Source organism: Monodelphis domestica, chromosome 1, assembly GCF_027887165.1.
Source record: "Monodelphis domestica isolate mMonDom1 chromosome 1, mMonDom1.pri, whole genome shotgun sequence".
Lineage (NCBI taxonomy): Eukaryota > Metazoa > Chordata > Mammalia > Didelphimorphia > Didelphidae > Monodelphis > Monodelphis domestica.
The window spans coordinates 77911643-77932367 of record NC_077227.1 but is presented as its reverse complement, the minus strand read 5'-3'; the positions used below and the strand labels follow the sequence as shown (position 1 = coordinate 77932367).

General features: G+C 44.2%; 1 protein-coding gene across 8 annotated transcripts in view; it reads left to right on the top strand.

The window, feature by feature from the left end:
• The window catches only part of ZFYVE27 (zinc finger FYVE-type containing 27), a 29804-nt gene extending 12787 nt beyond the window's left edge, over positions 1-17017 (top strand). For 3 of the 8 annotated variants that reach the window (XM_056801323.1, XM_056801317.1, XM_056801356.1), the window contains 5 exons: positions 451-471; positions 638-782; positions 5951-5997; positions 6759-6840; positions 10517-11163. In XM_056801323.1, coding sequence (XP_056657301.1) covers positions 451-471; positions 638-782; positions 5951-5997; positions 6759-6840; positions 10517-10614 — 393 coding nt within the window. In that variant the 3' untranslated portion in view covers positions 10615-11163. Of the gene's footprint in view, positions 1-450; positions 472-637; positions 783-5950; positions 5998-6758; positions 6841-7351; positions 8949-10516; positions 11164-16811 lie in introns of those variants that run through there. The other 5 variants (XM_007478681.3, XM_007478679.3, XM_007478682.3 and 2 more) reach the window with 5 other exon arrangements.
• The last annotated feature ends 3708 nt before the right edge of the window (positions 17018-20725 follow it).

Sequence of the window (20725 nt, the reverse complement as noted above, 5' to 3'; positions counted from 1 at the left end):
TCCTTCTATGGATTTTTCTTGGTTTGGACTTCTTGGTTCTTGCCTTCTGTGGGTATATTCTTTTTGTTCAGGATATATTACTGGGCTCCCTTCTTAGATAGCTTGCCAAATCCTTGGACAAATAAATTTCTTTTCAGTAGCTTGGTGGTCATTTTGTAGGAGTTGGGTGGCTTAATATCTTTTCTTTTTACATTTTCAAAAATAGAACAGCCCATTGGGAGGGCACTTTAAGCAGGTGGGAAGAGTCTCAGGGCTTCTGATTTAAGGAAGGTTGAGTAAGGACTTCCTAGGAACTAAGAGTAGTCTGGTATAACCTCTCTGAGCCCCATCTAGATCTTTCAGGATGGTTGGCTTAGAGTGAGCCACATCTCGTAGCAGTCTTTCCCCTCTCCTTGCTATCTGTCTCCTCTTCTTTTTTCTCCTTCTACCCCCCCGCACCCTGGGAGGCAGGAGACCCACCTGGTGGTGCTGGTGAGTATGTCTGTTGGTGGGGAAAGGGCCTGGGGCCAGGGTGCATGTTCAGGCTAGTGAAGCCTATTGCCAGGCTTTATGAAGTCTGCTCCATCTTTGGATATCAGCTATATGTCTCAGGGCCCAGCCAGGTGCTGGGCAGGGCTAAAAGGTACCCTTCCCACAGGAGGATGAAGAGGGATCTGCGTGCAGTGTGGAAGATGATCTGGCCCTACACGACAATGGTTTTATGAGCAAGAATGAAGTGATTCGCAGCAAGGTGTCTCGACTCACTGAGAAGCTCCGAAAACGATATCCTACCAACAATTTTGGTATTTGATTAAAAGAGAGCAAGGGAAAACTTGGGCAGAGGAGGGAAGTTGGGGTTGAGAAGGTGGTTGGTGCTTAGCTCCAGAGATTAGGATTTGAGTATCAGGTTTGGGACCCTAGAATTGGGACAAATGCAAATCTAGTTTGGGCCATACGGATTGAACTTGGGCTCTTCCTTACTTGTCTTCATAGATTAGACATGAGTTTTCAGGGAGGTAAGGAAATTAATACCAGACCAGGCAGTCCCAAGAATTGTATGATAATTTCACTCTAAACTGAAATGAATGTATTTTAGAAAGGCCTAAATTCTACTATAAATTCCTAGGACCCTGACATACTTTTTCAGTTCTAAATGGAAACAAGTTGAAGCACACAGCTTTTACCTTCCAGGAGTTAGCTTATTGTGTGGTGACAGAACCCAGGAATGACTACCCCTCCATGTGTTTTGGTCAGCCTTTAATTTGTTGGGGGACAGGGATATGTATAGAGCAGCAGGGTGTAACTGGCTGCACTACTGAGAGTCTTTGCTCTGGACACAGAATCTTGAAGGCCAGAGTAGGTAGTTTTCTGGGAACATGAAATATCTTCAGACCATGGCTCTTCCCTGTTGTCAAGCCTTGGCTGAGAAATCAGAAAGGCAGCCTTCTTTCTCTGGTCCCCATGGGAGGCAGGTTCAGAGTGAACTTGATTGAGGAGGTCTGGCACCTCTATCTCAGACTGGAGCTCCATGAACTGGCAGTTGGCTGACTTAGGAAATGAGCTTAGTGACTAGAAGAGTCTTATTTCCTCTCCTTTCAGGAGCTTGATGGATAAGAGCCCTTTTCCTTTCTCTCTCTCAGGTGCCTTATATCTCATTTCCCTGAGAATGTATGTGATCATGGGTTCTTCCTGGGAGAGAAAGGCCTTTCTGGAGGTCACATGACTTGCAAGGGGATCCAGAACGTCTTTTAGACCATCCTCTTCAATAGATCTTTGTGTGCCACCTGCATCCCCTCCCAAGCTCTCGAGCTGCCTGGGCACTTGAGCAACAGCCCTGACCTGATTGGTTTCTTGCAGTTGTAAGCCAAGGAGCTCCTTCTCCTTGGTCTGATTGGCTTCTGGGTTGGCCATCCACTGGAGGGGGCTAGAGTTGTTTGGCAAGAATGAGCAGAAGCTAACCTTGGGCCTAGCCTCGACTTAGGGTGAGAGAGGGTGATTTCCTAATCTCTCTGACTTCATATTTATTTGAAAAAAAAATCAATCATTTTTTCAGTGCCAGAATGGCTTGCTTGGGCCCTCATATTCTTTACTATCCCTGTTGCCTGCTGTGCTTCATCACACTGATTAATCTAGATGGGAAATATGTATTTAGTTGGAGTCAGGGTCTTTCCAAATAGGGGAAAAAACTTTTTTTGGCATTGGGAGGGAGCCATGGACCTTTTATTCCTCTCTGATTCCTCCTGTACTGCTGCCAGAACTTCTTGTCCCATGAATATGTAGTGGTTTCACCAACTTCTCTAATGCTGCCCTGAACTGCTTCCTCTTGAGCCCTTGGTAAGCCAGAGAACAGAACTGTATGAGGAGAATGTTCTTAGAAAAGTATGCCAGAGCTTTTGAGTCCTAAGGACCGATTGAGGGCAGCTCCCTCATCAGTCATGGTCCAGAAGGACTTGCTTTTCTGAGTGGCTAACAGTAGTGTCCTGGTACTGGTGCTCCTTGCTTACTGACAGCAGTGAGCCAGCCAGTCAACAAGCATTTGTCATTAATGTTATTATTGTATCTATCTGCTGGGCACTGCACTATCTACTGGCAGTGCAAAAAGAAGAGAAAGGAGGACAGTCCCTGTCCTTGAGGAGCTTATGTTCCAGTTCCAGTGAGGAAAGAGCCCCTAAAAGGGAGCCCGTGGGCTGGAAAGAGCCCTGTAGAGCTGAGGCAGCAGTGCAGCCTGGGAGGAGGGAAGACTGGCCTGGCTGGGACTCCTTAATGTGGCATTTCTAGGAGGAAGCTGAGGCCACTGGAGAAGAGGATGTTTCCAGGGGTAGGATGAACTAGTACCCTGGGCCTAAGAAGCTTATGCAGAACAACAGAGAGCAGCATCAGAGTTTCTGTTGGCTTCTCGGCACCATATCTGTCCTGTTGTTCTTGACACTAGATTGAATCCTCCAAAGGGGATTGAGAATTGTGCTTTCCTCTGGTCTGAGCCCTTGCAGGTGACGGATCCTTGAGGGCTGCCTGGGTTTCTGGCCATCCTCTAGGAACAGGTCTCACATGTCCATCTCAGGCTCAGTACTAATCTCTGGGGTGATACTCTGTCCCCAGCTAGGCCCGGTGGGTAGTTCAGGAGGAACTCCTGGCTGTATCTGAGAGGTTCAGCCACCTCCTCAGACAGCTTTTTTTCCTCTCCATTCCACATGTCAGCTGCTTAGCTTGGATAGAGCTCTCCAGGAATCTTGGGTTTCAAGGCTTTTTTCATTTTTAAAAGCGAGTTGCCTCTGTTTCTTGTCAATCCTTTCTGGAAAGAAGTCTCTCATCTCCTCCATCCTCTAACAAAGAAAAACATTTAGTGGCTCCATGGAATAGTATATGCCACACTCTTTACCTGTAGGTCCCTTCCTCTCTGGTTTCTTCTTAAGAGTTGGGATTTAACTGCTTTTTTATCAATCTGCTGCTTCTGTGGCTCTTGCCTTCCATTGCACTTACTGCTTTGATCCTCAGGAAGAAATACATTAACAACTCTCCCTTTTGCAGCCCTCTGAAATGTCTTCATTTCTGCTTCCTTGTTGGGTGGTTAGAGTTGTTGTAACTGAAAGTCACAACTCCATTAATCTACCCTAGACCTCAGTTCAGCCTAGTGTGACCTTTTAAAAAAAAAAAAAACCTTACCTTCCTTAGAATTGATACCAAGTATCTGCTCCAAGGCAGAAGGAGTGTAAACATTAGGCAATGGGGCACTTGCTCAGAGTCACACTGCTAGGACATGTTCAAGGGAAGAGTTGAACCCAAGACTTCATGCCTCCAGGCTTGGCCCTCACGACCCTCATTCCTAGTCTTAACTTCTCTTTTTTATCTCCAGTAAACTTTTTCCTTGTGCCTTGAGAGCCTCCTGCTCTTGCCTTGATTCTGAGTTCTTAGAGTAGATCTCATCTGGCTTTCCTTCTTCTCCCACCCTTATCACTTCCAGTGTAGAAATATCTTTCCTTTGTTAGATTTAAATGAATAACTCCAAGTTCTTATTTTCATAGAGTTTATTAATAATCACTTGAAATAAAGAAAGCAGATAGGTATAGTTTTAAAGTCTCTTTCTACTCTTAAGTCTGACCACGTGTTGAATCCTCCTGCACGATTCTCTGCCCACCTCTCACACTGTGTACAAGGAAGCAGAGACCCCTTGGGTCACACCTACACCCTTTTATTCACGTTCATGGACACAGTGCTGGCACTCAAAATGGGATGAACCAGGTCTACAGTCCAGGAGGGGGAGGGGATGAAATTACTTTTACACAATTCCCCCCCATGATTCTATTGGGAGACAAGCATATTGAAATCTCCCCAATGAATCATTTCACATAACCAGCTTATACCTCCTTCTTCTGACTAGAGGTGCATAACATATTGCACTTTACAAAGGGGAAATTACAACAATTTGGGGATGAGAGGGAAAGAAAACAAAAAATGATTGACAGACACATTGACAGAATGCCAATTAGGGAGCATTCCCTTTTGGCATAAGAGTTTACATTCAGAATAAGCATGTTCAGCCCCCTTCAGTTCAACTCGTTATATCCCAAAGTTCACTCTGGATCTTTTTGATGCAGTGTGTAGTTTCCACAGGCTTCCTTATGGCACCTTCTCCAAAAGATCAGGGGGGATTGTATAACTATCCTAAAATTCAAGGTTTAAATCTTTTGAGAAATTTTAGGAAAAGAGACTCACCAATACCCCAAATCAAAGTGGATCTTTCCCTCTCATCCCCAAGTTGTTATAATTTCCCCTTTGTAAAATGCAATATGTTATGCATCTGTAGTCAGAAGAATCTTTAGAGGTTTAAGCTGGTTATGTGAAATAATTCATCGGGGAGAATAGGCATGTAAATCTCCCAAACCCCTCAACTGGGGAGATAAAACATGCTCAGCTCCCAATTGAATCACAGGGTGGAGTGTGTAAAAGGAATTTCATCCCCTTCCCCTCCTGAATTGTCGACCTGGTTCATCCCATGTTGTGTGCCAGCACTGTGTCCATGGATGTGAACGCACAGCGGGGGGCGTGTGAGGATCGGAGGATAAGAGGAGTAGGAGGAGACTGGCCTTTCTCTACACCCCTGTACTCAGTGCAAGAGGCAGACAGAGAATTGTGAGGGAGGATCAACACGTGGTCAGACTTGGAGTAGAAAAAGAGACTTTAAACCTATACCTATCTGCTTTTTTAATTTTAAGTGATTATTAATAAACTCTATGGAAAACAAGAACCTGGAGTTATTCATTTAAATCTAACACCTTATAGCACATACCACATCTTCCCCATTTGGAGAATTTGAGTTCTCTTTGGGATTGGGTGACAAAAGTGGGCCCCCAAATTGGGAGGGAGCACTGTCACCTTGAATATAGTCATAGCCATCTGCAAGGAGTAGCCCTGGGAGGTGGTCAGGCTTGGCAGACAAGTAATGGAGTCTCCTTTGAAGGTCGGTGGCCCTTCCCTTCTGTGAGAGAAGATTTCTGGAGTGATAACTGCTCCCTGATGGAAGTATCATCTTGTCAGGGCCTCCTTTTTGTTCACTGCTTTCTTAGGTTTTCCAAATGTAGATGCCTGTTAGGGAATTGATTCTAAGCTATGGAAAGAAAGGTGGAGGAGGGTTAATGTTGACCCCTTCAGTTCAGGGGCTAAGCAGGGACTCTGCAGGTGCTTTGGTGGCAGTGGTGGGGGAAGGGTACATGGGCTCAGGAAGTGCAGAGCATCTTCAAGGTCCACCTTAGCCTGGCCTCCTTTGGCCTCTTTGGACTTTCAGGAGGATGTGCTCAGTTGTGGAGCTAAAAGTGCAGCTACCAGCCAGCTCTTGCCAACCAATATGACTAGCCCATGAAATTATTCTGAATGTATCCTTTTTAGGGAAAAAGTTGGGGATACAGAGGATCAAGTAGGGAGTTGAGGGGCCTGGGTCTGGTGAGAGGATGACCTTCTGCCTCTTTTTTCTCAGGAAACTGTGCAAGCTGCTCAGCTACCTTCTCAGTGCTGAAGAAGAGGGTGAGTTTTCCTTACATGTGTCACAGTGGGCCCCAGGAAGTGATGGCCTCTTCTCAGGTCATCCTAGGCTTGTTCCCCAGCTCATCCAAACTTATGCATAGCTTTTCATTTCCCTAACATTCCCCCCTGCCCTCTTTACCTTAGGATTGCACATATCGTCTAGTGCTGAGAGGACTTGGATGCCTTTAAATGGCATCATAGTGCTTCATCCATTCCTGGGTAGTTGAAATCTTCCTTTTGGCCACTGGAGAGATACTTAGACATAGGAGCAAGGGAAACTTAGCTCAAACAGGATGATTATTAATCTCATTTGGCTGATGTCTTTACCTTAATTAAATGCTGCTGTTTAGCTTAACTAGAATTTAAGTTGGGCTAGAGAGGATGAGAAAATTTTGTAAACTTTCCTCAACCATGGATACTCTTGTCTTTCCTGCCAGCTCCTTAGCCTTTTTGTAAGACTCAAGTCAAGAAATTCATCACTCAGATGAAAGTAGCAAAAGTCACATCTGGGTCCTGTTGCCCTTGTTCTTATGTGTAAACATATTTCTAGAGACTTAAGAGGAGAATAAATTGCCCAGCATCAGAGTGTTATGATTCCCCAGTGACTTCTGCTAGGGAAGCCCTGAAACTTGGGGACTAGAAACCAGTGCAGAGGAGATCCAGCTATTTGGGAGCTTGGTGGTGAGATCTAATGGTGTAGGAACTCAGGAACAGGTCCCTGATTATGAAGGAGAGACACATCTTGTGTTTGCTCTTCACAGCGGAGCTGTAGTAACTGTGGAAATAGCTTTTGTTCCCGGTGCTGCTCCTTCAAGGTCCTCAAGTCCTCCATGGGAGCCACAGGTGAGTGAGTGGCCAGTGGTGGGTTAATAGGAAGAAACTATATTTCGTATTCCCCTAGATGATTGGATTGATAGCTCACCTTAAATTTCTGTACTGGGTAGCCCTTAGATTGCAATGAAGGTAAAGATAGTTTTAGGCCCAAGCAGAGACGTTTGGATCCCAGTTATAGGGGCCTTGTTTACATTGTTGTTGTTGTTGTTTTTTAAATCCAATCATGAATTGTGTGAGTGCTTAAAGTTGCCTCTGGTTCCTTGGAAGAGAGCATTGTCAAGGTGGCCACAAATTCCCCAGGACTTCCCAGGAACTGCTGTTTCCATGGAAAAGAAATTCTAGAGGTCAAGTTAGTAAGGAAGTAAGCAACAGTGAGGCAGCCTATAGTTAGTTATCGGGAGGGGTTGGTCCTCCTAGCCATCTGCAGGAGTAAATAAGTGATGTGTGTCTCCTTTTCCTATAGTCAGGGAACAAGATGGGAGTGCAGCTCATCTCTCATTGAATTCTTTCTTCTTTTCAGCCCCTGAAGCACAGAGAGAGACTGTATTTGTGTGTGGCTCATGTAACCAGAACTTGAGCAAATGAGAAGAGAGAGACCTGGGGTAGTCCTTGTGGGCCCACCCTGTTCACCCTCCTCTCCTGTGCCTGCTCCAGAGGCTACCAGTTAGATTCTTCCCAGATCCCTCATCCCAGTGTGTGGAGGTTGCTGGGCCAAGCTGGGTATGAACATTGTATAGGTGCCTCCCCTTCCTCTCTCCACCCGAGAGATACCTGCCCTGGGGTCTCTGATGACCTTTCCAGCTTCTCTTTGTATTCCCCTGGGTGAATGGAATGATAGCTCTCCTTAAAATCTTTGTGTAGGGTAACCCTTAGATTACTAGAGGTGTCCGCTGGGATATAGCTGGGATAGTGGAGTATAGGGGAAACAGGATCAAATGGGGAATTAAAGTGGGCAGCCTTCATGATGCTGGGAGCTATGGAACAAACTAGAGCCCCAAAGCTAGAAGGGAACCTTCTTTGGATGTTATCCAGTAGGGACAAAAACACATAAATACTCGGCCCCAGGTGACCTTCCTGAGGAGCTTGGGTAGAGACGGTTTGGTGGTTGCTGTAGCCCCACTCTCCATACCATTTCAATGCCCCTGCAAGGTGTCACCACATGAGCTTTGGGGCTATAATTGTCAAAGGCCCAGAGTGATGACTATGGAAGACTAGAAGTCAGCCAGTTATTCTGTATGAACTGGCTATAAAGGCACTGATGAAGCCTTTATCACTTAGCCTTCATCCCACCCCAACCCATTCTCAGTCATTCCCTTTGATTCGAAACGGTTAAAGGGAACTTCTGAATCCCATTCTGTTACTATCTGATTCTCAACTACGGAGAAGCAGCTTGGGAAACTGGCTACCTTCCTACCATTCATTTGTATGCCTCCCTCTGCCATGTGGTTGTTCCCCTCTACCTTTTAGTTGACCGAATTTCTTCACTGAATTGCCAAGGCTCCTCTACGATATCATATGGGCTCAGAAATTCAAGGGGGATATTTCAAGATATTCCTTTGACCCTCTGTGGCCTGGGAGATGTGAGATCTCCCTGGCTAATGCTCTATTAAGGGATTGTTTGATGCTGACCACCCTCTTTTATTCATTTGAGGCAGATACCTAGTCATTTTTTAGGACCAAATTGGCACTTCCAAGGCTTCGAGTCTGGCCAGGTTCTTTTTCTACACTGGCACTTCCCTCCCTAGTTTGGAAATATTTATTTATTTATTATATGGTTCTTGGGAACAGGGGGTGTTGGGAATAGATTAGAGAAGAACCTGAGACTGCCCTTACCCCAAGATTATTTCTGGAACTATGAGGTTCCTTCAGACATAGGACTTAGAAGGTTGAGGTATTTTAGGAACTCGAGCTTTTCCTGCCTCCTTCCTCTCATTTTCAGTTGGAGGCTCCCCTAGGATACCCAGGAGTCAACCCTATCTTGGTGCCTCCCTTTTTACCACCTCTTCTATTATTTCCCCTTATAAGTGAGAGCTTGAATATATTGTGCTTTACAGTGGAGGGGAGTGCTCAAGAAATCTCTGTGTATATGGAGACAACAATAAAGTTACATCAGGCCATTTGTGTTACTCCTCTCAATCTTTTGGAACACCCTTACTTCTCTCTTCTTACACTTCTCTCTTCTGTTTCTGCCTTGTTTTCTGTGCTGGGACCATCTTGAACAACAATGGCTCTTTGTCCTATGATGGTTTAAGTTATGACTTTTGTGGACTTGTTTCTCCTGTGGTCTCCTTATTTAAAGAACTGCTACCACCACAACATACCAGTAGGCAAAGTGTCCATCTGTATTTCAGGCAGGGGAGAGAGTTTGAAGTCCTCTCTCTGGGTAATTAGAAGAAGCAGGTCTAGAGACTCAATCTTGGACCAGAATTGTGACATTTTAAGAGTAAGAGGTGGGCTGGAGTCAAGAATAGGAGAAGTAAATCAAAGTGGTGAAAAAGAGCTAATCTTTATCAAGACATCGGCAAAGCACTATTGGTGGGGGGCTGAGGAGAGAGAGACTGGTCAGTAACAGATGTTGGAAAGCAGGGCTAAGTAGCATATTGGGTTTCTGGGCAGTACAGGTAAAAATGGGAAGGATTGCCTTTTGTAACTCTTAACACTGAATCCTAGTTATTGTAGCATAGAGAGGAAGACAAGAATAATAGGGTAGCATGACCCCATCTATGGCTTCCTGAAACTCTTGGTATACCAAGAACTTGGGGCAAAGAAGAAGTTGTGGTGAGAGCAGATTGAGTTAGGGGGATCTTAGCAGATTGTGGAAGGCTCTGGTTGGATGATCTCTGGATTGAGAAGAGGAAGCCTAGAACATATGAAATTTCAGATTGGATGGCACTGAGCCCTCAGGTCTATCCTGTCGACATCAGAAGTTGATTGCCAGTGCCAGTCCTCCATTGACCTCATTATGAAAGAAGCATTGACCTTGAGGTTGGCCTTAATTATGAAGGAGCAACTAGAACTGTTTTCTTGTAATCACTGCAAGTGACTGTTAAAGAGGCCAGGAATAGAAGCTGCCCCAGGAACTTTGTAGATGAGCAGTTGAGATCAAATAAGAGTAAATGCTCAATTCCTTTCCTATTTTTATGGTGGACTCTAGGAGAAATTGGATTAAGTGGGCAATTCAAGTTGGCAGCAGTAAAGAAGGCCTTCTCTTGGTTTAATCTTGAACTCAGGACTTTTTTCTAACATTGGGTGAACAAAAGGCACTGGGTATTAAAAAGAAGGCTGCAGTTGTGTGGTGGAGGTAGGAGGAAGGGGAGTTGCAGAAAGAAGAACCTGGAGACCCTGAAGACAAATTTGCAATTTTGCCTAAAACTGGCTCTGTTTATCTTCAAACTTCTTGGGAGGTGCAAAAGTTGGGAATAGAGATTTTGGCTTTTTTTTTTTCATCACACATACAGAGCTTATCAGGAATGTCATTGAGCTTTATGACAAAAGCCAGCTCTGCTCTACATGTTTTTGTTTTTTTTTTAATAAAGGACATTCATTAATTGAGATATACATGCCTAGGGTAGCTGATTTAGAACAGACTCCTGATGTTGTAGGTTGTGATTTTTATTGGTTACTTGCTTACTATTATTTGAAATTATTTTCTTTTTTCTGAAATTCAATTTTACTTTATTTTTAGTTTGTCTCTCATCCCCTCTCTTATCCATTGAGAAGACAAGAAAAACAAAGCCCATTACAGATAGATGTTTAGTGGAAAAGAGGTGGTTTGATGGATAGAGTTCCAGGCTTGGAGAAGAGAGATCCTGGGTTCAAATTTGGCCTCAGATACTTACTACCTTGGGCAAGTAACTTAACCCCCATTGCCTAAACCTTACCACTTTTCTACCTTGGAACCAATACTTGGAGTCAATTCTAAGACAGAAGGTAAGGGTTTAAAAATGTTTAGTCATACCCCCCCAAAAAGGAAAATATATTTTATTTTGCTCTCTGGGCTCTTCAGTTCTTAGTCTGGAGATAGAGAGCATGTTTCATTATGAATCCTTTGCACCTGTGATCAGTCATTGTGTTGATCAGAGTTCTTGAATCTTGATTGTCCTTAAAATATTGTTACAGTATAAATTGTTTTTCTGGCCCTGCTCACTTCACTTTGCATCAGTTTATAGAAGTCTTTCCAAGTTTTTCCAAAGCCATGCTAATACTCATCATTTCTTATATCGCATTCAAATTCCATAACTTGTCCAGCCATTCCCCAATTGGTGGGCATCCTCTGTTTCCAAATCTTTGCTACTACAAAAAGAACTGCTATAAATATTTTTGTATATATGGTTCCTTTTCCTTTTTCTTTGATTTATTTGGGATAAAGACTGTAATGATATCACTGGATCAGAAGATATACACAATTTAATAGTTTATGAGCATAGTTCCAAATTGCTTTCCAGAATGGTTGGCTCAGTTCATAGCTCTCCCAACAGTGCATTGTTATACCTCTTTTCCTATATCCCCCCCATCATTTGTCATTTTCCTTTTCTGTCAGCCAACCTTATGGGTAGGAAGTGGTACCTCAGAGTTGCTTTAATTTGCATTTCTCTAATTATTAATGATTAGAGCATTTTTACATGGGTATTGGAAGCTTATATTCTTTCTCTGAAAACTGCCTGTTCATTTCCTATGACCATTTAGCATTTGGGGAATGGCTCTTATAAATTTGACTCAGTTCCCTATATATCTTAGAAATGAGACCTTTGGCAGAGAAATTTGCTGCAAAGATTTTTCCCCCAGTTTCCTGAGAAGTGTAAGAGGCTAAAAATAAAAACTCTTGGGGTGCTAGATTGTAAATTCTCAGAGCAAAGACCATGATTTACCTATACTTTTTTGTCTACCTTACAAGCTTTTCATACAGCAAGAACAAAAATGTTCAATTGAATTGGGTTTTGAGTGACCAGAAGGTCTGGCCCTTGTCTCTCTGATGTCATGGGCCATTCAATGGAAAGACCACTGGAGTTGGAACCAAAAGATCCAGGTTTGAATACTTTCCCTGAAACTCCATGATTGGGTGATTATGGACAGACAAGTCACTTAATTTCTCTGTAAGATGGGATTTTTTTCTTTTAACCTTTTCCAAAGTTGTAAGGTAAGTGCTTTAATGAACCTTCAAATGCTATCTATGTGGACTCGGGGAGCTTAGACTGGTATTCACTCCCTTTCTGGTGAATTCAGTCCCTAAGATAGTGAGTATGGAGAAGGAAGAGGGGGTTGGTTTTACATCCTGAAAGAATTTCTTGGGTTTAGCTACATGTCCAAGTTACACTGTCAAGGACTAGGACTCTTAGTTTGGAGAAAGCAACTTCTTCAGCAGCTCTGACTGGAGAGAATGGTGGGAAGAGAACACTGACTTGGGTTTGAATCCCCAAATCAGGCATAAACTGTATAGACAAGTCACTTAACCTTTTAAAGCCCGAGTTTCCTCATCTATAAAATGGGTATTAAAATGTTTGCATTAACTCTTTTATAAGGTTGTGGTGGAAAAAGTGCTTTACAAACCTCAAAACATCTTTGTGAGTTGGCGACTATAACAATAGCTGGCACTATATAGGGCATTAAGGTTTGCAGAGAATTTTACAAATATTATTTGATCCTCATAATAACCCCTGAGGAAGCTATTATCATTATCTCCATTTCTATTCAGTGTCAGGAAGAATTTGAACTCGTGTCTTCCTACCTCCAAGTCCAGGACATAATCTCCTGTGTCATCTATTTGCCTCTGATGTTGAAGATTCTGTCTTCTCCCCCAAACCAAAGTGCCCTAATGGGTTTGTTTATTACAGGAGATTTCCTTCTGCTAGAGAGGGGCTCTGGTAAGGTCATTCTTTTGGCCGCATCTTGAGAAGCATCTTTTCTGTTCCCATGTGTCCAAGGCACTATCTGGGGCTTTGTTAGTCTGACCTTGACACTAGAGGATTGTGCCCACTTTTGGTCAGCACCATCAAGTGGATGTGGAGAAATTTAGCTCCCTGAACAGTACTGTGGACATTGTGGTTGGATTGAAACTGGAGGAGATCAGAGAAGAGCAGCAAAGATAGCAAAATGAGCAGAGCACGCACCGGTTAGGAAAAGGAATTCAAGTTTGGCTAGGAGAAGGAGGGGGGAAGGGTTTGATTACTGTCTAGGTATGCAATGGGTTTTTATGAAGGTCAGAGATGTCAGATATTTCTTAATGCCTGGAAGAATGAACAGAAGGAAATGAGCGGAATTAATAAAAATTAAATAATAGCACACATCTGCAGAGGGTATTATGACTGCAGAATTTTTTCCTCATTAACCCTGGGTGTAGGTAGTATGAATATTTGTCTGTTTTTAAAATGAGGAAACAAGGCACCGAGAGGAAGTGATGCCCAGGATTGTACAGATAGACAGTTAGCATACTAACCTAGGTGTTCTGACTCCAAGTCCCGATTCTGATGCATTGACTGTGTGGCCTTGGACAAGTCATTTAACCTCCCTGTGCCTCATTTTGTAAGATGGGACTGCCCTTTTCAGGATATTTGGGAAGAAAGTATTTGGGTTGTAGTATTTTAATTATAATTCATCTGGATGTTGTCTAATGGGGGCTTATGTGCTTGACTCTGGCTGACCCCTGGCTGAAATCTCAATTCCATTTTCTTATTCTGGAGCCACTATTTTTTGTTTCCAGTAAAGCCTACTCAACTCACTAGAGAAGTTCTTCATAGGTATAAATAATACTGATAATAGCCCATACTTGGGGAGCCTCTACAGTTTATAAGGCACCTTTTTCACTTGTTTCCATTTTACAGATGAGAAAACAGGCTTAGAGCCATGAAGTGACTTACCCCCTCAGACCAAGCATCTCTCTTATGGCTGATGGAAATCAGATAACGCATTAAGTCTTATTCAGTGTCTCAGAGGAAGGGGGTGGCTGAACAATAATCCTGACTTCTTCCCCCAAGATTCACAACTGCTGAATAGGATCGAAGTGGGCTTAGATCCCCTTGGACTGGACTTAGCTTCTTGGGAATCAGTGCCAATTGTTTGGTGTGGGTCTTTTTTAAACTCCTAGTGGCCCTTGGTAACCCCTGTCTGCTCTCCGCTTCCAATCTTATCCCTTTAGCCAAGGGATTGTGATGGGTTAGATGGCTGGGCCTTCAGCCCAACCCCAAGTACAGCACATTCCATTCACGCCCAGGCTGTCTGGGGACTGTGGGATTCCAGACTCCTTCAGGCCCCTTCCCCCACTTCTCCAGCCTCAGCTTTCCCCTCCACCCCACTGTATTGTGCTCCCCTGACTGGGAAGCTAGAACCCAGCCACACATTCCAGCCACAACAGCTCCCATGCGGGTTTTCCCAAGGAGTGAACTTTTGTCAGGATTGCAGTTGGCAAAGAAGTTCAGGAATGTGACCCCCGTTGCTGGGAACAGAGGCAGACTACAGACAGGGTCACGGATGACGGAGGGTTCAGGCTGCTGCATCTTCAGCCCTGAGAACCCCAGCTGGCTGCCAGTAGGGAAGCTTGAGTTCTTCCTTGGGATCTTGTGTTGGCTTGAGCCCTAGGGGCTGCACACATCTGGGTGCTCCCCCATCCAAGTGTTTTGGATGTGTGGGAAGGAGCATTGGGCTAGCTGACTGGAGACCTACCTTCTAGTCCCAGGTTTGCAGAGATTTGCAGCCTGGGCTTGGGCAAATCACTTCATCACAGTCTCAGCTTCCTTTTTGCTAAAAGGAAGGAATTAGACTACATGATCTCTAAGGCCCCTTCTGGCACTAACATTTGACATCTCTTTGATTACTGAATATTTTTTTAACACTTACCTTTTGTCTTAGAATCAATACTAAGTAACCTTGCTAAGCAGAAGAGTGGTAAGGGTTTGGCAATGGGGGGTTAAGTGACTTGCCCAGGCTCACACAGCTAGAAAGTATCTGAGATCAGATCTGAACCCAGGACCTTCCATTTTCAGGCCCGTGATTACTGAGTGTTGTGGAAGGAAAGCTAAGTCCAGTCATCCTATGACTCAAGGACATTGTTGACCACTGGAGTGCTTTCTAGCTCAGTCTTGGGAGCTGATCACAGATGCTGAAAGGTGCCAAGCTAGGAGCCCCATCTTGATGGGTAATAATGAAAGCTGGCATTTGTACAGTGCTTTGGGGTTTACTTCTCACTACTCTGGGGTAAGCATCCAGTTTTGAAGATGAGGAAACATTCAGAGAGGAGAATGATGGCTTGTCCCATGGCCTAGTACCATTAGTAAATGACTAAGGTTTGCATGGACCCTAGGTCACTGCTAATTAAATCCTGCACTTTCTATTCTCCCATACTTCCTCTCTGAAGCAGCATGAGTATTCAAAAAAGGAGAAGCTGACATTGGGGAAGGGAGGAAGTGGAATAAGATAACGCTGGTAGTCATGGTAGTCACAGTGCAAGGAGCACTGGAGTTGGAAGACCTGATGTTGAACCCAGTCCTCTCATTTACTAGACATTAACTCTGGACAAACCATTTAGACTTTCTCTGGCCCTCCCCCAACTATACCTGTCCTATGGGTACATAGCAGAGGCAGTGTGTCATAGTGGGAAGAGCAGTAGATCCTGGACCAGACCATCTTCGTCTTGGCTGGATGTCGGTCTACTGGATAGATCTCTACACTTGAAATCAGGAAGACCTGGTTCAAATGTCACCTCTGATACTAGCTGTGTAACTATGTCATAATTTTGTCCTTCTGAACCTCACTAAAAGGGCGATTGTAACACCTGTGGTTCCTCCCTCTCACACTGAAGTTCCGAGATTATGTAGGTAAAGTGCTTCATAGATGTTAAGGTGTCAATGATCACTTTGTGACTGAGTTGCTAACCCCAGAGCCTCAGTTTAGTCACCTGCAAATGATGAGAACACTAGTAGAATCTACTTCACAAGCTTATTGCCAGGAAAATGCCTTGGGATAATAATAATTGCCAGCATTTCTAGAGCATTTTGGGGTTTGAAAAACACTTTGCATCTGTTATTTGATCTCCAGCAACCATCTTGCAAAGTCGTGTGACTTTTGTTTCTATTTTATAAATGTGGAACTGAGGTTGAGAGTATTAAAGGACTCACCCAGGTTCATAAGACTGCAATGAGTGACTCGGGCAGAATTGGAATTCACATCTCAGTCTCCATCCAGTGCTCCATGCACTGGCCATCTAGCTGCCTGTGAAGTGCTAAATAAATATGGATTGTTGTTACTAGCTACCTCCAGGCTTGTTGTGAGGAACCACGTGGGAGAGTGAATGTGAAGCCCTTTGTAGACTGAAGTGTTAGAAATGAATAAGGAACTGGTGATGTTGACCACAGGGCATAGGGCTCCTTCAGAAGAAAATGTCAGATAGGGTGAGAGAACAAGCTGGGCAAGTCCTTCTTTGAGCTGCCAGCGCCTAACAGAGGTAGGTACTATGCCGGGACCAAGAGGAGATGGAGGCTGGTTTGTCTGTGCAGTGGAAAAATATCCCTGGTCCCAACTCGCCAAGAAAGCATCCACAAATATTTGACCAGAGTGAGGGCAAGAGACAAGGCCCAGATTCAGGAGATCAGATGAGCAGAGAGCAGTGTCTTCTCCCTCTGCGGTAGAGACGAGGGGGAAGCTGTCCATGCTTAGTGTTTACTTTGTGGCTGGCCCACCTGCTTGTTCAGGGAGGGTGATTTATACTCCAGTGCTGTCATCCTGCAATGATTTTATGCCCCACCTGTTGGTGTGGCCTCAGAGAACTCTGTCTTTCCTCAGAAGTGGAATTCTTGGGATCTGGCCCTTTTCTTTCCCCTTCCCTCTTTTAAAATTTTTTTCCTATAGGAGTTGCTTTTTCCCTTTTTGGGATGGATGTGGGGGAAACCTGCTTTTTGGAGCAAAAAAAAAAAGCCCTTGGACAGAGAAAATGGAGGCCAAACTCTTCTTCCACTGAATAGGCATTGATGTTTCTCCTTTCTTTCCTCCAGAAAGCCAGGCAGTCAAGACATCATCATTCAAGTTCCTTGATTAATCCCTAAGAATAGCGATTGCTCACATTTTAGTATCATGGATCTCTTTAGCAGTGTATTGAAGCCTCTGGACCCCCTTGGAATAATGCTTTTCAATAACTGAAGGAAACACTAAATTGATTAGAGACTGTTGAAAATAAAGATATATTCTTTTTCTCATGCAAGTTTGTGGACCCCATGAAATCTGTCCACAGACCCCTTGGATAAGAATCCCTGTTCTAGAAGGAGCCTCATCAGATCTACCACCTGCCACTTGTGCTCATCCCTGGAGGTGGAGAGCAAGGAGATGAGAGCCCGGGTTGGGGTTGGGATTCAAAGGCATCCCATGAAGCTTCCTTTTGGGATTGGGAAAAGGGAGAGAGAGAAGGTGGAAGACGGCCATAATAGCGCAAATGAACACTAGCTCAAAGCAAGAATGCCCCAGCCAGGCTTTCTGCCTAGCTCAACCTCAGAAAACCCTACTCTGTTTACTAATCCCAAAGGGAAGAGATTTACCTCAGAGCACCTGTTCAAAGTTTGTTGAGTCTGTGATCCTCCAGCCCACCTACATTAAAAAACAAAACAAAACACAAAACCCTTACCTTCCGCCTTAGAATCAATACTGTTCCATGGCAGAAGAGCAGCAAGGGCTAGGCAAAGGAGTTTAAGTGACCTGCCCAGGGTCACACAGAGAGATCTGTACCCAGGCCCTCCAGGCTCTAGGCCTGGCTCAATCCACGGAGCCACCTTGCTGTCCCCTCACCTGGAATTTTGCATGCAAACTGCATAAGGGATAGAGTGATCTGGAGTGATGAAGACAAGGGTTCAAAGCTTGATTCCAATTGTGTGACCCTGGGCTTAACCACTTTCTGCCTCAGTTTCTTTATCTGTCTAAAATGGAGATGAATAATAATAGATGATAACTTCCCAGGTTTGTTGTAAAGGTCAAATAAGATAATAAAAATATATATAAATCCATTTGCAAAACAAAGTGCTATATAAATGCTCCCTACTCTTATAGTTATGGATTTCTTTAAGCCAAATCTCTATTACTCCCAAATGCAGACCCTAAACCCCTCACAGTAGTTAACAGTGTTGTTGCTCAGCTGTGTTCGACTCTTTATGACCCCGCTGGGAGTTTTCTTGGCAAAGACACTGGAGTGGTTTGCCATTTCCTTCTCTGGCTCATTTTTCAGATGAGGAAACTGAGGGAAACAGTGACTTGCTCAGGGTCACATCACTAGTATGTTTGAGGCTGGATTTAAACTGAGGTCTTCCTAACTCCAGATCTGGCATGTCCAGAACCTGTTTTTAAAGTATGCTCTTGAGCCTCGTGTGTCTCCTGCCAGTAACCAACCTTTACCTCTACTCTAAACCTGGGCAGCTTACCTCTTCACAGCATAGGTATCTCTGGTATGGTAGAGTGGAGAATTATTCATTTAGAGCTTGAAAGTCATCTGGTCCAACCCCTCCATTTTATATATGGTAAAACTGAAGCACCAACAAATTAACTTACCTGAGGTCACATTTTTGCCTTTCCTTGTATGCTCAGTGCCTGGTGAATAGTAGGCACTTTAAGAAATGATTTAAAAAAAAATTTTAACTTTGTTTTAGTATCAATTTTTTTAAAACCTTACCTTCCACCGTAGGCAGAAAAGTGGCAAGGGCTAGGCAATGGAGAGGTTAAGTGACTTGCCCAGGGCCACATAGTTAAGAAGTGCCTGTGGTCACATTTGAACTCAGGACCTCCTATTTCTGCACCTGGATCTCAATCCACTGAGCCACCCCCTTTAGTATCAGTTCTAAAACAGAAGAGTGGCAAGGGCTAGGCATCTGGGGTTAAGTGACTTGCCCAGGGTCACAGGAAATGTCTGAGGTCAGATTTGGACCCAGGTCTCCCCATTCCAGACTTGGGGCTCTATCCACTGAGCCACCTAGCTGGCCTACTAAATGCTTCTTGACTTAAATATTAAGTGGCAGAATCAGGATCCAAACCTGACTCCAGATCTAGCTCTCTCCTAACTTTAATTTTGGGTCCCTGTAGCCTACCTAGGGGTCTAGCTTTCAGTGACTCCTGCCCTTCCCCAAATCTCCAAACTTACACTGGCCTCTTCATTGTGCTTCCTAAATCATGAATTGCCCATCTATAGGGATCTGAAGGTCAAGAATGAGAGGGGCCATTGTTCAAACCCTGGAGCAGGGCTCCTGGGATTGTGGCTTCCCTTGCTCCTCTCTGGCAAGCAGAATAATAGGAGCTCCCTTATTTACCCTCTAGGGGTCTGATGCATGGAGTCAGGCTTAGTCAGAAAGGCCTGGGTTGAAATCTTGCCTCCGATTAGTGGGGTGACAGTAGGCAAGACAATGAACTCCCTAAAGGTTTATCTCCTAAATCTTGGTTGGGTTGTCTGAAATCTTTAGTTATTTGCCCAGGACTGCCACCCAGAGAGTTCAGCACAAATCCTTCCCAGATTTGGCTAAGGTCTGTCAAGCATTCTCCTCTCCATAGAGCTGTGAGATAGGCAGTATGACGCCCACACGATCACCCCCATTTTACAGATGAGGACACTAGAGCCCAGGGAAGGGAATGACTAGCTCATGAATTCATCCAAACAGGCTTGACAGCACTTCTCACAAAGGGGTTGTTGGGAGAACCAAACGAGATGATGTGTAAAAAGACTGTGTTCTCTAAATGCTTGCTATTTTTATGATGATCATAGAGCTAGGAAGTGCCTGAGGGAGAATTCAAACCCAGGTCTCTCGATTCCAAGTTCTAGACATTTTTTCTTCTGACTAGGAGAATTTGATTTCATGCATCCAGTCACTGGGAAACTGAACAAGCTCCTCATTACTCCATTACACAGTCCCCTCTGACACTGACTTATCTTCCCCAGGGGTTGGCTGATGAAAGCGGTGACATCGGCTGGGGTTGTAGCCCCAGCATCTGGCACATAGTAGGTGCCTTGACCTAGTAGAGCTTGACCCCTCTGTTCTAGGCAATTCTTTAGGACTCTAAATTGCAGAGAAGACACCAACTTGCCTGATTTAGTGAGTTGCGTACCAGGAGCTTCTACTCCTCTAAATGATAGGTCCAGGCCTTATCCCTAGGTTTTATACATCCTCATCTGTGGCTTTGAGGGCAGGGACTGTTTCATTTATGTCTTTGTAGCCCCAGCATGTGGCACATAGTAGGTGCCTCATATTAATAATGTTGATGATTGCTGTGCAATAACAATAATGACAAGTGCTAGGGAGTGCTTACAGCTTAGACGCCAAGGTCATCCATGGCATTGGGCCATTGACCATCATCTTGTCTTTTGGCCTGACACTGGACTCTGATGACTCTGGAAGAGAGAGTGAGGTTGATGACGTGCAGCTCTGCCTCACTTATATCTAATTCACTTGGCACAAGTCAAGATATCACCCTGTGACATCATTGGTCCTCTTCAAAAAAGGACAAATAACAACAATGATGATTGCTAGTATTTATATGGCACTTTATGGCTTGCGAGCACATTTCAGGGTTCACCCATTTTATCCTCATGACAATCCTTGGAGTAATTACTATTATTATTGTCATGTTACAGATGTGGAAACTGAGGCACACTGAGGTGAAATGACTTGCCCAGTGTCTGAGGTCCAGTGTTCTATCCACTTTACTACTCACTACCATTTGTTTTCTCCTCTATATTCACCTACCTCAGGGAGTTTTACGGGGGAAAGCATTTTGCAAATCTTAAAAGCCCATCTATACATACCATTCAGATTATTGTTCCTATTCTACTAAGTGTAAAGTATGCATATTTCTGAAGGAAGGCTTCTTTCCTTCTAATTGTCCCTCCCACCCCAGTCTCTCTGAGGATGTCGGGCAAAGAAATGTTTGGTCCACATCCACT